This window comes from Hippoglossus stenolepis, chromosome 13 (assembly GCF_022539355.2).
Source record: "Hippoglossus stenolepis isolate QCI-W04-F060 chromosome 13, HSTE1.2, whole genome shotgun sequence".
In the NCBI taxonomy this organism is placed as follows: Eukaryota; Metazoa; Chordata; class Actinopteri; order Pleuronectiformes; family Pleuronectidae; genus Hippoglossus; species Hippoglossus stenolepis.
In genome coordinates, this window is record NC_061495.1 from 17,044,500 (window position 1) to 17,058,474 (window position 13,975).

The 13,975-nt window shown below is 40.4% G+C and overlaps 2 protein-coding genes across 3 annotated transcripts; one reads left to right on the forward strand and one right to left on the reverse strand.

Moving 5' to 3' along the window:
* Positions 1-881: 881 nt before the first annotated feature.
* LOC118119752 (SPRY domain-containing protein 7) lies at positions 882-8,786 on the reverse strand. The gene is made up of 5 exons (XM_035173982.2): positions 8,477-8,786; positions 6,647-6,763; positions 5,020-5,186; positions 4,088-4,190; positions 882-2,031 (listed from the first exon to the last, which is right to left on the reverse strand). The coding sequence occupies exons 1-5, from the start codon at positions 8,769-8,771 to the stop codon at positions 1,934-1,936; spliced, it is 780 nt and encodes a 259-aa protein (XP_035029873.2). The 5' UTR covers positions 8,772-8,786; the 3' UTR covers positions 882-1,933.
* Positions 8,787-9,307: 521 nt separating this feature from the next.
* Positions 9,308-11,721, forward strand: trim13 (tripartite motif containing 13). 2 transcript variants are annotated; one of them, XM_035173979.2, is made up of 2 exons: positions 9,308-9,553; positions 10,198-11,721. In XM_035173979.2, the coding sequence occupies exons 1-2, from the start codon at positions 9,521-9,523 to the stop codon at positions 11,401-11,403; spliced, it is 1,239 nt and encodes a 412-aa protein (XP_035029870.1). In that variant the 5' UTR covers positions 9,308-9,520; the 3' UTR covers positions 11,404-11,721. The 2 variants fall into 2 exon arrangements, with proteins under 2 accessions (XP_035029870.1, XP_035029872.1); XM_035173981.2 differs by lacking the exon at positions 9,308-9,553 and adding an exon at positions 9,562-10,098.
* Positions 11,722-13,975: the final 2,254 nt, after the last annotated feature.

Here is a 13,975-nt window from a genome sequence, read left to right on the forward strand (position 1 = left end):
GTAATAATAAATTCACCCTCGATTTATTACCTCCCTCCGCCGGCTGAAAACCCTCAAACGTGGAAGTTGCATGTGACGATGACAGCGCTGGACGATGCTCATATCGGCCCATCTCGATAATCATAGCGGTAAATGTCACATTATTAGGGACTTTGAAGTTAGATTTTTACTCCTGAGTAAATGGATGTTGTTTTGCCCTGTTGAAAACATTTTAAACAAACACGTGGTAGATCATTTGTGTGTTAGGGTTACCTAATATGTTGCTCACACAACGCACAAGCAACATATTGATATGTATGGAATCATTGTTTTAATGCTATTGACTAATAGGCACTGTTATAATATTGAATATTATATATGCAACTTACCGCGTGTCCAAATCTATACTGCGCCTACTTGGGCCCTAAACGATATACATGTATACAAGTGGGAAGCTGTTAAGATAAAAGGTTCTCGAGCAATACAAGCCACATTCAGGGAGATTTTGGGAATTCATTAATTGTTTGGTTGGCATCCTGGTTGGTTGGTAAGTTGCCAGGCTGGTTGATTGACTGGCTGGTAGGTCAGTAGGTTGGTTGGCTCGCTGGCTGGTGGGTAGGTTGCCAGGCTGTTTTTTTGACTGGCTGGTAGGTCGGTTGGTTGGTTGGCTGGCTGGTTGCCAGGCTGGATAATTGATGGTGGGTTGGTTGGTTGGCTGGTTGATAGGTTGCCAGGCTGGTACATTGAGTGGCTGGTTGGGTTAGGTGGGTTGGCTGGCTGGGTGGTTTGTAGGTAGTTGAAAATTATATTGAGATGATTATTGATATTGATTTATTGCCCAGCACTAGAAAATTATCAGCAATTTAACTATAACTAAAGAAACCACCAGGATTCGATAAATGTTGCTTCCAGACACAAAAGTTTATTGAATCAACAATATTTGGATTTGCTTGTACAATATAGCATCAATAGTGCAAACAAAGACAAGCATTTGAAATATACAACCGTCACACTTCAGCAAAGAATATGCAATGCCAATACAACACGACAGATTGACATTTTTAAACCACATATCTTTACTTAGAGACGGCCAGCACCGGACTCAGGGAATATTTTGATATTTAGAACAAATACTCCATTAAAAACATTTCAGGATGAGGCCAGTGTGGGGGAGACAGTAAAGGGCTGTTCATAGATTTGATTAGCACCGTCACCTCAGCATACCTCAGAGAAAAGTCAACCTCAAGACACTGGAATGTGCGCTGTTTCAAAATGCAGTTAGGATTTTAAACCCATGCCTTTTGGGGCAACTCAAATTGAAATAATGCTGCAGTGTCTCTACTTTGAATTGTATTTTTACATAAAGAAGGCAGCAAACATGTAAATGGGACATATTTGATGAGTCAGTACTGGCAGCTATACCTCAACAAGGTCACAAACTCTTGATGTTCAAAATATTTACATCATCTGTCAAACTAATGAAACATATCACTTTGATCTGTGATTCAAATAAATAAATATAAATACAGAGCGCATGCTGAGATGTCAGTTTGGTATTTAGGGGGAAACATGACTATAAAGCAACGTCAATCCAACATGGCTTCTGATTCTGGCATCTACAGACACACAGTGGATGTAAGCAGCAGCTGAACGTGTTTCAGTTCATACACAGTGTGATTAGGGTTGACACAGGCTAATGATTTGATTGAAGAATTTTCACATCAGCATAGACTCAAACAGCCAATCACAGCTGACCAATTATCAGAAATCCTGCACTTCTTCAAGGATACTCAAACATAAATCCAGAGCAGCAGTAGAGACTAGTGTAATCAAGGGAAACAAAAAAAAAAAGCCACATAAAGCGATAACATTCAATTAAGGTCAAACTGTAGTGCCACGGAGGTTGCTATGAGATACAGAGGAGGTAAAGTGGGGTCGAGGCTGAAGTGCTCCTTCAGAAGATTTGTTGTTCGAAGAGGATCTTCTCAAATCCTTGTGGCGGTGTGTGATAGAAGTCACTAAACTGGCAGTCTAAGATGGCGCTGTCGTCCACTGCAACAACAAAGGGGAGAGCACAAGCTTAAACATTGTTTACATTGATCCTTTAAATTAACCTTTGAAGCCAATTCTTGTTGAGCCCAAATTGAAAACAGAAACAAAAAGTCAAAACCAAACATCTTTAATGTGGAAAACAACAAACAAAGCTTTTCTTATTCAAACTAATGCAAAAGAAGTGCGTAGAAGGACCACACAGATGATATCTGAGGAAATGGTCTTTAAATTGAATGCTTAATTACCAGAGGTGTGGACATTTCTCGATTCTTAGATGCAGCGCGATGCGGTCTTGGACGACTCTGCATCGATGCAGTGACTGAACATAATCGATTCATGTTTTCCGCTATGTTCATTGTTTTAGTGATGGGCCGCCACTGCATAATTATAACCACCGCTGCTTCACGATCAGGACATACGCCCATTAAAGATCTGGTCGTCCTGTGTCAGAGTTCCTGCGCTCACTTTACACTTTAACAATAAACACCATCACTGATCACAAATGATTAGGTCACGTACAGTGCTGACGTTTGCTTTGTGTTTGTTTGAGTCGCTCTAGAGTTTATGAAACACATGTAAGGTTACGTGATGAGCACAGGCAGGACATCATTGTTAAAGTGAGCGGAACGATACAGGAGTCATGATCCACCATCATCGATAAATAATGAAATAAATGTGATTATCAGTTTGTGTGAAGAGTAACAGGGACGAACAGACGGACACAAACACAGACACACTCCTACAGACATTAGAGTTCCTCCCACAGACATAAGAGTTCCTCCCGCAGATTAGGACGCAACGCTGCGTTTTAACTTCTTTGTTGCAGAAGAAGCGACGCCCAGTTACTGTCGATAATACTTTTTATGCGCTTTCTAAATAAAATGATATTTCATGTTGGTCTGACTGATTTTATTAACGATGAAAAAGAAGCCATGTGCAGTAATATAGAAAATTGTGGATGTGATACATTGTAATGCATCGTTGTGAATCGAACCTCTATTAATTACTGTGATTAATCCATTTTTATAGGAATGTTTTTTCTGAAGATTTTTGACATGTCACAGTAGGAAAAAGGGGGTAAATAATGATTGCTAAAACTTAATTTAGCTGCATCAGACACTTGAATAGAACAGTGCCACATTATTTGTCACCTGGGCAAGAGGGAATGTCTGATGTGAAAAAGGCCGGCGGTTTCAAAGATTCAAATGAATAGTGGTGTTTAGATAGGCATACAGTAGTTCAGTTTATGTAAATGCTTCTTAGGAAATAGTGCTGTCATAATTCTACCAAAGCTTATCTTGCCCTTTGAACATAAATTATATTATTGTAAATACATAGCAACGCATTCAGCATGACTCTGATAAAAATGATATATTCTGTAGCTCAGAAATACTTGTTTGCACAAGATTTGTTTTTCTAATTTCTTTTCTCTGTATTGCTGAATATCACCACTAAATATCAAAAACTTGAATAAATCACAGTTGACAAATAAGAAAATAAAGAAAATATACTTTGTGTATCTAATGACCTAAACTGACCAGTGCTATGTAAAAATGTATAAATACAGCCCCCTTGTGGAATAAAAGTGCAATGCTATAATATCATTTATGACAAGGCAGTTTAAACTGTCCATAACATTTACAAAACTTAAGTTTCAATGCTAAGACAGTTTGTCAGAAATTATCCCCACCGTTCCAAAATCTCCTTGAACATAAAATTTAAGGAACTTTCAAAGACTCCCCAGGCCCAATTACCTCCAATTCAAAGAAGCCCAAAGCCATGTGTGCACATAAACAGACAGTGAAACCTTTCCTATTTAATATTGTTAATTATAATATATATCGTAAGAACTTCAAATCACTATTTTTGCACAGAATATATCAATTTTATAACTTTAAATTACCCATGTGAATTTTTCTAAAACTTTCTAGGGCTTGATTATTTTTCTCAAATTAAAACTTTCAAGGATATTGATGAGCTGTAGGAAGAGAGTGTATCCCAAGTCTAACAAACCTTGGTTAACTAGTCAGTATATCAAGCCAACAATTAAACTTACCATAAACAATTGGGTACACAGTGCCTCGGATCCCAGAGGCAGGACAATGCATGTTCTTTCCATTCAGATATAAATTCAGCTCCACGTGGTCGTATGTGATGCCCTGAGGCAAATAAACAATAATGGAGTTAAACACAGACATTTTACATGCGGATATAATCACATTTGAAAATGGTTTGATGCATCAAAACGGAACCCTTTACATGTGAAACCTGGTTATTCAATAAATGTCATTAGTAAAGTGGTGGTGGTTGTGGGTCTCTCTAACACAGCTCACACAAATACAACACTGCCAATGAAGGACTTAGGAGTTGTTAAATGTATATGGAAATGTTAAATTTAGAGTAGCTTGCTTACATTTAAAGGGTTTTATTGGAATGAAACTGATCAAACTGATGGCAAATAGCAATTTGGTTTGAATGTGACAAACTACAGAAGGCAATGCAGACCACATTAGACCATGCATTACAATGTGGCTGTTGCTGTCAGCCAGCTGCCTTAGGTGAACAAAAAAACTGTGGGTCTTGAGACCTGCAGGGCAATCTGCTCCAGCAGGCTTCTAACACATGATTACTCTGTACAGTTTGAGTAGGGTCTTGTAAATAAACACAAGCTGAGGTCACATGATTGTTGGAAGACCATGAGATAGCTCAACATGTCCTAGACAAGACTGATAAAAATAAATCTCAGCAAGCATTAGTGCAGCACTTTTACTCTGCACAGAACGGCTTCAGACAACACATACTTTATCTTTGGAATCCAGATCTGTATGCCTGATTTCAGTTCATTAGTAATTTGACTATATATCCATCTCTTTATATAGATTTTATTTATTTGAAAAGATGCAGACTCACATTCAAATTAAGTTCCTCCTTTTAAGATTTACAAGCAAATGGAAAATTCCGGATCAATTAAATAAACTGCGCACTTACAATAATGTCACCTTCCTGGGGAAGGCTGTTTGCAGGCAGGCGATTCTTCTCTTCATTATTGTGGTACACAGAGCCATCATGCCTCAGGACAAGGCTGTTTGTGTCTCTGCCCAAAGGCACTTGATTAAGATTCACCTTCTGCGTGGCCACACCAACTCCCCACACACCTACACAAGAAAGCACAACAACAAAGTACCTGCTATTTAAAACAAACAAAATACAGTATAAAATGCATTCAGATTTATGACAAAGATCAACTGCAATAAAACCAGTGGTTGAGACTCACCTGCATGGCATATTCACAACTACATGTTTAGTAAAATCAGTCTGGGACTAGTGTGAAGCTGCATGAGGGTAGCATTGCTTAACATCTTACAGTGGCAAGATAAAGAATGACCCCCATGTAGTTAGCTTTTTTTCAGAACCCATATTGTGCTTCTTGTATTTTTCCCTTTCCTTTAGAGTGACCTATAGCTTTATGCATGTAAAAGGTCTGGTAAATTACAAAGACCAAAAGCTGCAGAAAGGGTCGCTCACTCCCAATGAAACAACGCGTTTTAATTTTTCACCGTAAAGCATCTATGCTACCAGTTAATATGTAACGTGTTGGCTTACTGGCCAGTTTGGCTCGAAGTGTTATGGCAGAACAGTCGCCATTGTTACCATTACTCTAGCGGTGTCTACAGTTGTTCAGGAAGCCTCTGGGTAAGGTGAGTGACATTTCAGATGCACTCTAAGCAGCTAACCACAAGACTGGGCCAGCTGACCAATTACTGGGCTTTGTAGGAGAAAGGCCAAGGGCTAAAAGAACATGTTTCTGACCAAAGGAGAAAAGAAGAATGTGCAGTATGAGACAAATAATGCGTATTTTGAACAACATGTAAACCTATTCTAGTAGACCCACAAATGAAAACAGTACTAAATCATCTAGATGTATTTATATCATTTTTCAAAGAGTGGGTAGATTAATATCAAATCAAATTATTTCATAACCATTTACAGCTTTCTGAAAATCAATCATTCTTGATCAGAAATCCTGCAAAATCCACTTGAGCAGAAGCTTCTTGTGAAACACAAATTCAAATTGTTTGAGTGTAGTTATGAGTCAAAGAAACTCTCACACACACTTCATTGACTGGACTGGTTTCCTAACTACTGACTCAAATAAGCTTTAGTTGTCATTAGCTTCAGGGTCCACATACTTTTTCCACCTCACACTGTGAATGTTTGAATGATGTAATGGGTATGGACCAGAACATCAGAATGGTTTGTCTTATTAGTTAAAACAGATGGTATTTCTTTATAAATATAACTGGAAAGTAAATCTCACCTTATGTTATAACAAAGTTATACACAACTGGAGATATTACAATGGGTTTAAGTACATTTTCTAGCCACTGTATATGGAAGAAATAAAATGTCTCATGGTTTAAGACGCTGTTGTTGTATGTGAACAGAATTCCATCAGTGCGCATGCAGTCACAAGATTGTGTATCTACCAGGCACTAGCGTGTCAGAATTAATAATAACCACGAGGAATGCACTAGAAGATGGCGGTCTTGAAGGGAAAGAAAAGTAGGAGAGTAATGGAAAGAGGGGGATCGTCAACGAAAAGCCAAACACCTACCAGTGGACTGGATCTTGAACTCAAAGTAACTTTTGTTCTGGTGCAAAGGAGCATTGGCCAGACAGCCTCCAGTGCCACATATCCTCCGACCACTCTTTACAATGACAACATCTGTGCCTGGAAGAAGAAAAAAAGAAGCAAAAATACATTTAGATGCAACAAGCCACTGTGTTCAATGCCAACGGCTTTTTGAGTTATTCAGTTGTCTAATCTATAAAATGTCTGCCAATACTAGAAAGTCCCAATCACATTTTCTCAGAGCCCATAATGACTAATGCTTTGTCCAATCAACCCCCCAAAGATAAGAATTGTACAATCATATCGAACTGGTGAAACACAGTAAATCTGACGAGCTGGAACCAAAATGTTTGGGATATTTGCTGAATACATGACTGAGTTTTTAGGAGAAGTATTTATTTATTCTCTTGCACAAGCCCTTATTCACCTTGTAGTCATGTATAAAAGTATATGTAGATAAAACATTTTATATACCATGTTTCTGTATAAGAGGGTCTTTGTGACTATGCAGTGTCTTTTCTGAATGTGCCTTCATATATGTAAACAAAGAAAATCAATAAACAAATGACGTCCTACATAATTTACAACTTTTGTGTCTGTTGGTTAATCTGCTGATTAACTAAGTATTACACCAACTGTTATATATATAAAATAAATTAAAAGACCAGATATATCTCTGGGTAAAAAAGGCAGGTCGGTTATGACGATAAGCACTTGATTATAAAAGTAAACCTTTCAGTTGCATTTCTATGGAAGCGTATTCCATTCACTTGAGGAAAAACATCAGCTCTGTCGGTCTGAATTACCCAGAAAGCAAACTTCAATATCCGAGACGCTCTCATTTAGCCTACTTGGAGGGTTGTGAGGCAAACATCTCAACCTTATGCAGTTTGATCAGCTTTTATTTTAGATTTAATCTGAGACATTGGGAGACGCTTCAGTCATAAAAGTAATATAGACAGCACTGTTATCAGTTGGTTGGCTTAGCACAGGCGCCTCGGGACTTGTTCAGACATAAAGAACAAGGATTTTGAGATATCTTGTTCATTCAGAAAATCCGAGCAGATAAATCCAGTCTTGTCCAAACTTATGAAAACCTTTTCAGTGAAATACTATCCAAGTAAAACATACTTGTCAGTTTTGCTTGGTATTAATTCTCTTTTATGTTTGACCTACACTGTGCAGGATAAAGGTTTCTTTGTTTACCATTATTTGGGGTTTATTACATATAAGCACAGACATGATTTTTTGTGACATCAAAACAAATTTGGATACTAATTTACACAAGTGTGATGTGGACACCTGACTCCTCCACTACACAGTCATCGAGAATTGGCTTTTCAGATTACAGTGGCTGTAGTTTCCAAGAGTAAGAAAACACAACGTACATATCTTCGTAGATTCAACTATTTTATACAGAAAGCATATGGGTCTTTGAGACTGCACGTCTCAAAACGATTATAGATGGGATCTTTAAAGTTTAGCTGTCAGAAAATGGGGAATTTTAATCCTAGCAGCCATTACTGTGGATAGTTGCAAGATATTTGAGATTATGAGTTTCCCTGATTATTAGGGTTGCAATGTTAATCCGCGTGGCGTGTAATAGAGTAGAATCGTATAGAACGTATACACAGACGGAGAGAGTTAAAACACGCAACTGTAGCCACCTTATACCAAACTAAACATTTTACATCGTAGCTAGCTACCTAATGCTAACGGAAGTAGCAAATCATCGTGACACTGTCAGACACAGTAGACGAGTTATGAAACTAACCGTACAACATTGTGAGAGTTACAGACAGACTCACGTACCCATGTGGTGAGTATCTAACTGAACCGTGGGCATTTCTTTCAGAGCAATGTGGCCCGAGCCGCCATCTCCGCAGCAGCCAAGACAACACGTAAACATCGCTGCCATCCTTGCACTGATACCTCGGCTGCACATCCGGTCGCAGCATGGAGCCAAAGAGCGTCCGGTCTTAACGCCAAACGTCACGTCGACACGCAACAGCGACACGCCGCGGCAGAGGGCGGCGCTGCATAAGCCCCAGCCACACAACTGTATCCAATCACAGCGGCTAAGATAGGCAGTTGCTCCTGATGGCATGGAAACAAGGGAAGAAAATCAAGGTCAAAAATTTCCCACACGTGACTAAGTAACTATTGGATATCGAAGTTACATAACCACAAGTGAACAGAAAGTGAGTTTTGTTGGTGGGCAAGTGTCAAGTGTGTGGTGGTGGTGGATACGTGATGGAGTGATGATTCTGATTCATATCGGGAGGAAGAGGATCCTCAAAGTTGCTTTGAAGTGACTGAAACATCAAAAGGGCTGCTTTGACAACGTTTGCCTCATTTTCTGTTCACTGATGTTGACCAAATAATCTGACCCTTGTGCTTTCAGTGCAAATTAGCATCAGAGTTTTGTATATCAGCCGATGCAGCCAGGTGATCATGTTGGCTGTTTACATGTGCATATATTGGCATGTCTCCACACGGGTGTCTGAAGTGGGGCATTATAAAAAGCCCGTGATGCCACGATGGGACCGAAACCTAGTTGACAGTTTTTCACGCTGTAATGTTTTGCATAGCAACAGCCCCTCCCCCATCCGCCTGCCAGGGAGCCTCTGCATCTGACCCAGCTGCTTCAAAAGCGTAAACATCCCCGATCACCAAAGGCAAGCTGTCAAATAAATCACCACACAAGCAGCTCTCGTGTTGATGGCGGTAAATATCCCTCATGCACGCACGTGTGCCCAAACACAGACGAATCGGTGCATCTAAAAATGACCGATCGTCGCTGAAACAGTTAACTCCAGACCCGGAAAGGGCGAAGTCTGCACAGCAACAAGCGCCATGATTGCGTTGCACTGTGCGTCTCAGCAGCTGGTGAGTGATTCTTTTGGTCCAGTGGTTGCATGTTACTATGCGCTTGCAAAATCTGTCACAGCCCTCCTTCACTACCTTGCCAACAGGAGCGACGCTAACGCGAGCCCCGCTTGTCGCTAATTTGTCGCATTGGATTGGTTCAGGCGGCGGTGATTTAGGATTCAGCTCAGCTCAGCAACCGTCCTGCTGCTCCTCCAATACAAAGCCAGGGGGGGAATCGTTTGCTGTTATAGTTATTGACTGTGAAGTTATTTTTGATTTATATCCAGTGCTTTTAAGTTTCTCGCAACTGCTGCTTGCAGTAGACATCAAAGCAGGATGTTAGTCAACATCAGATCGGCAGATGGAGCCTCTGGCAGAGCGCGTGCCAACGTTTTGCGCTCCTACAGCGATGCAAGGCGGTTTCACTCTGAGGATGGGAATACTCCTGCCGACGCAGCTGGAACATGACTGCAGAAATCTGTATCCTTTGCGGTGCTTCAGCATTTTTCGATTTTAGTTTATTGCCTCTGCTGTCTTATGTGACAGCATCTCTCTGAGCGAGGGTGCGTATATTGGGTAGCCTAGTTTTTAATCACGCGTTGATTTCTTGCGTTATTATGTAAACAATGCACCATTTTGACGCATGCACGATGTGTTTACAGGACAACATGGAGCAGCTAGAGGAGGAACTTACGTGCCCGATCTGCTGCGGTCTTTTCGAGGACCCTCGGGTCTTGTTGTGCTCACACAGCTTTTGCAAGAAATGCTTGGATGGACTCTTGGAGGGGAGCCGAGGTCCATCATACAGAACCCCTTTCAAATGCCCCACATGCCGCAAAGAGACCCCTCACAACGGCGCAAACAGCCTCCAGATCAACTACTCTCTGCGAGGAATTGTGGAGAAGTACAGCAAAATCAAGGTTCTGCCTAAAATGTCTGCTTGCGCACAACACTGCGGTCAGCCTCTTAATATATTTTGCGCCACGGACTTAAAACTCATTTGTGGGTTTTGCGCAACAACAGATGAGCACAGAGGGCATAAATTCTGCTCATTGGAGGAGGCATACGATCGGGAGAAGGCGGCGTTTGAAGAGCTGCTTCACGGGGTGGAGAGCTGGCAGAGCGCCGACATCCTGTCCTGCCTGGAGACACTACAAACCAGTAAGAAAAAGGCGCTTCTGTCGGTGACCAAGGACGCAGAGAAGGTAACAGATTATTTCGACAAACTCATCAGTGGCCTCGAGTGCAAAAAGAACGAGATCCTCTCCGATTTTGAGACACTGAAGCTGGTGGTGATGCAGGCGTACGACCCGGAGATCACCAAGCTGAGCGCGGCGCTGGAGGAGCAGAGACGCGCGCTCAGCATCGCGGAGTCCTTCAGGAGCGCCTCCGACCCCCTGTGTTTCCTGGAGCAGATGCAGGAGTTTCGGGAGAAGTTCAGGGTCCTGAAGGAGACGTCCCTGCCCCCAAAGAAGGAGATGAACGTCGGTCCCCTTGTGCGTAATTTTGATGTAAAAAAGTGGGATTCGCTGAGGCTCAGAGAAGTGGACAAGATCTCAGTCCCCCACGAGAATGGCTCGTACAGAGTGGGGGGCTCACGGATGGCAGCGCGCAGACGGATCACCTTATTAATGAGTTTGCTGCTGCCGGTCCTGCTGCTGCTGGTGCAGCCGCACATCCTCGCAGCGCACATCACCCCACAGATCCAACCAATGCTCACTACACTGTCCTCGCACTTTAGCCACAGTAGCGAGTACCTGTGGGGAATGACTGACATGTGCACGAGTTTGATGGGTGCAGGCCAGGAATGTATCGTGAACCTACTTGACTCTACTGTCAGTTTTATTGGCAGTTGTAAGTTGTTTTAATTCATTACGAGCCTGTGGCATCTCACGCACTCACAGCGACAGCTTGTTTACAAGTGACTCGTGAGATGCACAGAACTAGAGTCAGATATGCACCTGAGTTTATGGAAACACTTTTTATTTAACTGTTCACCATTTCTTTTTGCTTTATTCCCCTTAAGATCCTCTCTGAATAAATCACCAGATGGTCTTTACATAGGATACAGACGCACAGTCACCAATTCATTCCTTCTTTTCCACAAATGTGCAATCTATTCTAAACGTTGACAACTTTATACTTCCCCAAGATCTTGACAAATAAAACTTGAGAACTTTAACACACCTCCTCCTCCTCTCCCCCTCTTTGTTTTCATTCTGCGTGTGACAGGCAAAAACAGACATTTAGGGTCAAAGGTGAGCCAGTGAATGACATGTATGTGTAAATATACAGTGTGATCCATGGCTTCTTCCCCGTACAGAGCGCGTCCGCACCACAGTCGTGCTGCAGCCTCTTCAAGGTTACACACGTTGCATAACAGGGCCTGTGTGAAATATTCAGCAGGCACCGTGCAAGAGCTAAGAAATCATATTTTAAAGAAACGGAAAACACTCAAAAGGTGTGTTTCTGCACAGGCAAGATTATGTGATTTTCGTGCATAATGGACAGCCACTTTATTTCCACACAACGTTGATTTGTGGGGGTTCATGCGGCTCAATTATTGTATAACTGTTTATGAAGTAAAACATCTGCAGGCTGTTACAGTAAAATATGGTGTAGGCCTGTGTTCTGCTGTGCGTCTGAAATGGAACAAAACTTGTCAGCTTAAAAACAAATCAAATGCAAGTTATATTTGTCTTTTTACATTTGGTTTAACTCAGTGAGGTCTTCGGCTTATCACCAACAGTGATCTTTACTAATTTAGGTCAAGACCAAACAATAAAATTGTGCATTAATTTATTATTTAATTCCAATGAGCAGCCAGGAATTTTGGAAAAATAAACAAATAAATATATGAAATCCCCAAATCAGACCACAGAGTAAATCCGTGATGTCAGCACTGACCATAATTCAGGGTGTACGTCATGACACGCTCGTACATATATATAGCCTCCTGTTGCCAGGCAAATACAGGATGAAAAGAAAAGTGCCTAACTACATTAATATTTTAATTGTGGCGGCACGCGATTTAAATATAGCCTGACAAATGTGAACTCGGTCCAAATTAAACACAAAAAAAACCTGAATATCAGTGAATAGATATGCGTTTTCTAGATAATTACCATGAAACCAGGACGCACGGTCAGACCTTTAAATCAGATGTGTCTGTGGTGATGTTAAATAAAATAACTTCAAATCTGCACAATCAACACACAATGTAAGTGACTATAACCGAATATTAAGCGTATAGACTATTATAAGACTGATATACTATTATAGATTATTCGGTGTGTCCCGTGTCTGATCCCTGATAAGGTCCCGCTCACTTGAACACAGGGTTTTTTGATGGCGATTTAAGTTCAAAACCTTTTATATATTCATGTTAATAGTTTTTTTTAAATGTTATTTCCTATTATCATAATATTTAATTTTTTAACAGAATTCAATTTTTAAGTTTAGTGGAAATTGTGGTTTAATATGAGTGTGAACAGGTCCTGGCGGTGGCCGGTGCTCCTGGATGTATAATTCTACAAACTGGTAAATAAACTCACAATGGTTAAAAAATAAAAGACGAACAAAAGTTGTAAGTGTAATTTCAGGCCAAACATAGCCATCAAATCTGTTTCCACATTTTGATGTTCTGTGTGCGGATACAACGGTTATTTTTTCTAAATACAAGAAGCAATCCAACATATTTCAGATTTAAAGCACAGCACTTTGGCAAAAATACAAGAATTTACTAATATTTAATATTATTGATGTATTAAAGTTTTTAGGTTATTAATACAGACACACATCACACACACACACACACACTCAGTTTCTTCTTTTTTATTTCTAAGTCCACCTTGTAACCCTAATGTTAAGTAAAAATAGTATATATTATATTTAGACTAATTCTCGTTTGATATATAAAATTAAAACCCCGAATGTGTTTATATATAATGTATTTTTTACATTTGTAAAACGGCTACCGTCCCAATTTCGTATTCCGGGTAATTTATAATTACAGTTACACAGAAAATACGGATATTTGGAATTATCGATTAAACAGGCCCACGAGGCCAAATGGAGGAAAACTGATAAATAATATAACGGTTGTCAGAATATATCAGAGGTGACCATGAAAAAGTTAATCTCTAAAGTCATGTATAGTGTCAAAAGTACGTTATGTTTAATATAAAACCAAAGACTGGTGTAAACACTCCGTCAGTTTCCTCTCTTTTTATTTGACCGTGTTCACCTGGAGCTCACGTTCCAAAAGTCTAGTAAAACCGGAAAACAGCGGTCATCTCACATTATCCCAAAAGCCCGTAAGCCTGTGGGACAACATGAATTTGGTTATTTATTTTATTAGATACATCTGGTTTGGGACGATCATCGTCGGGTGTCCTGTGGAGAGGCGCACACGAATTTAAAATGGAGGCTTTTCGCGTT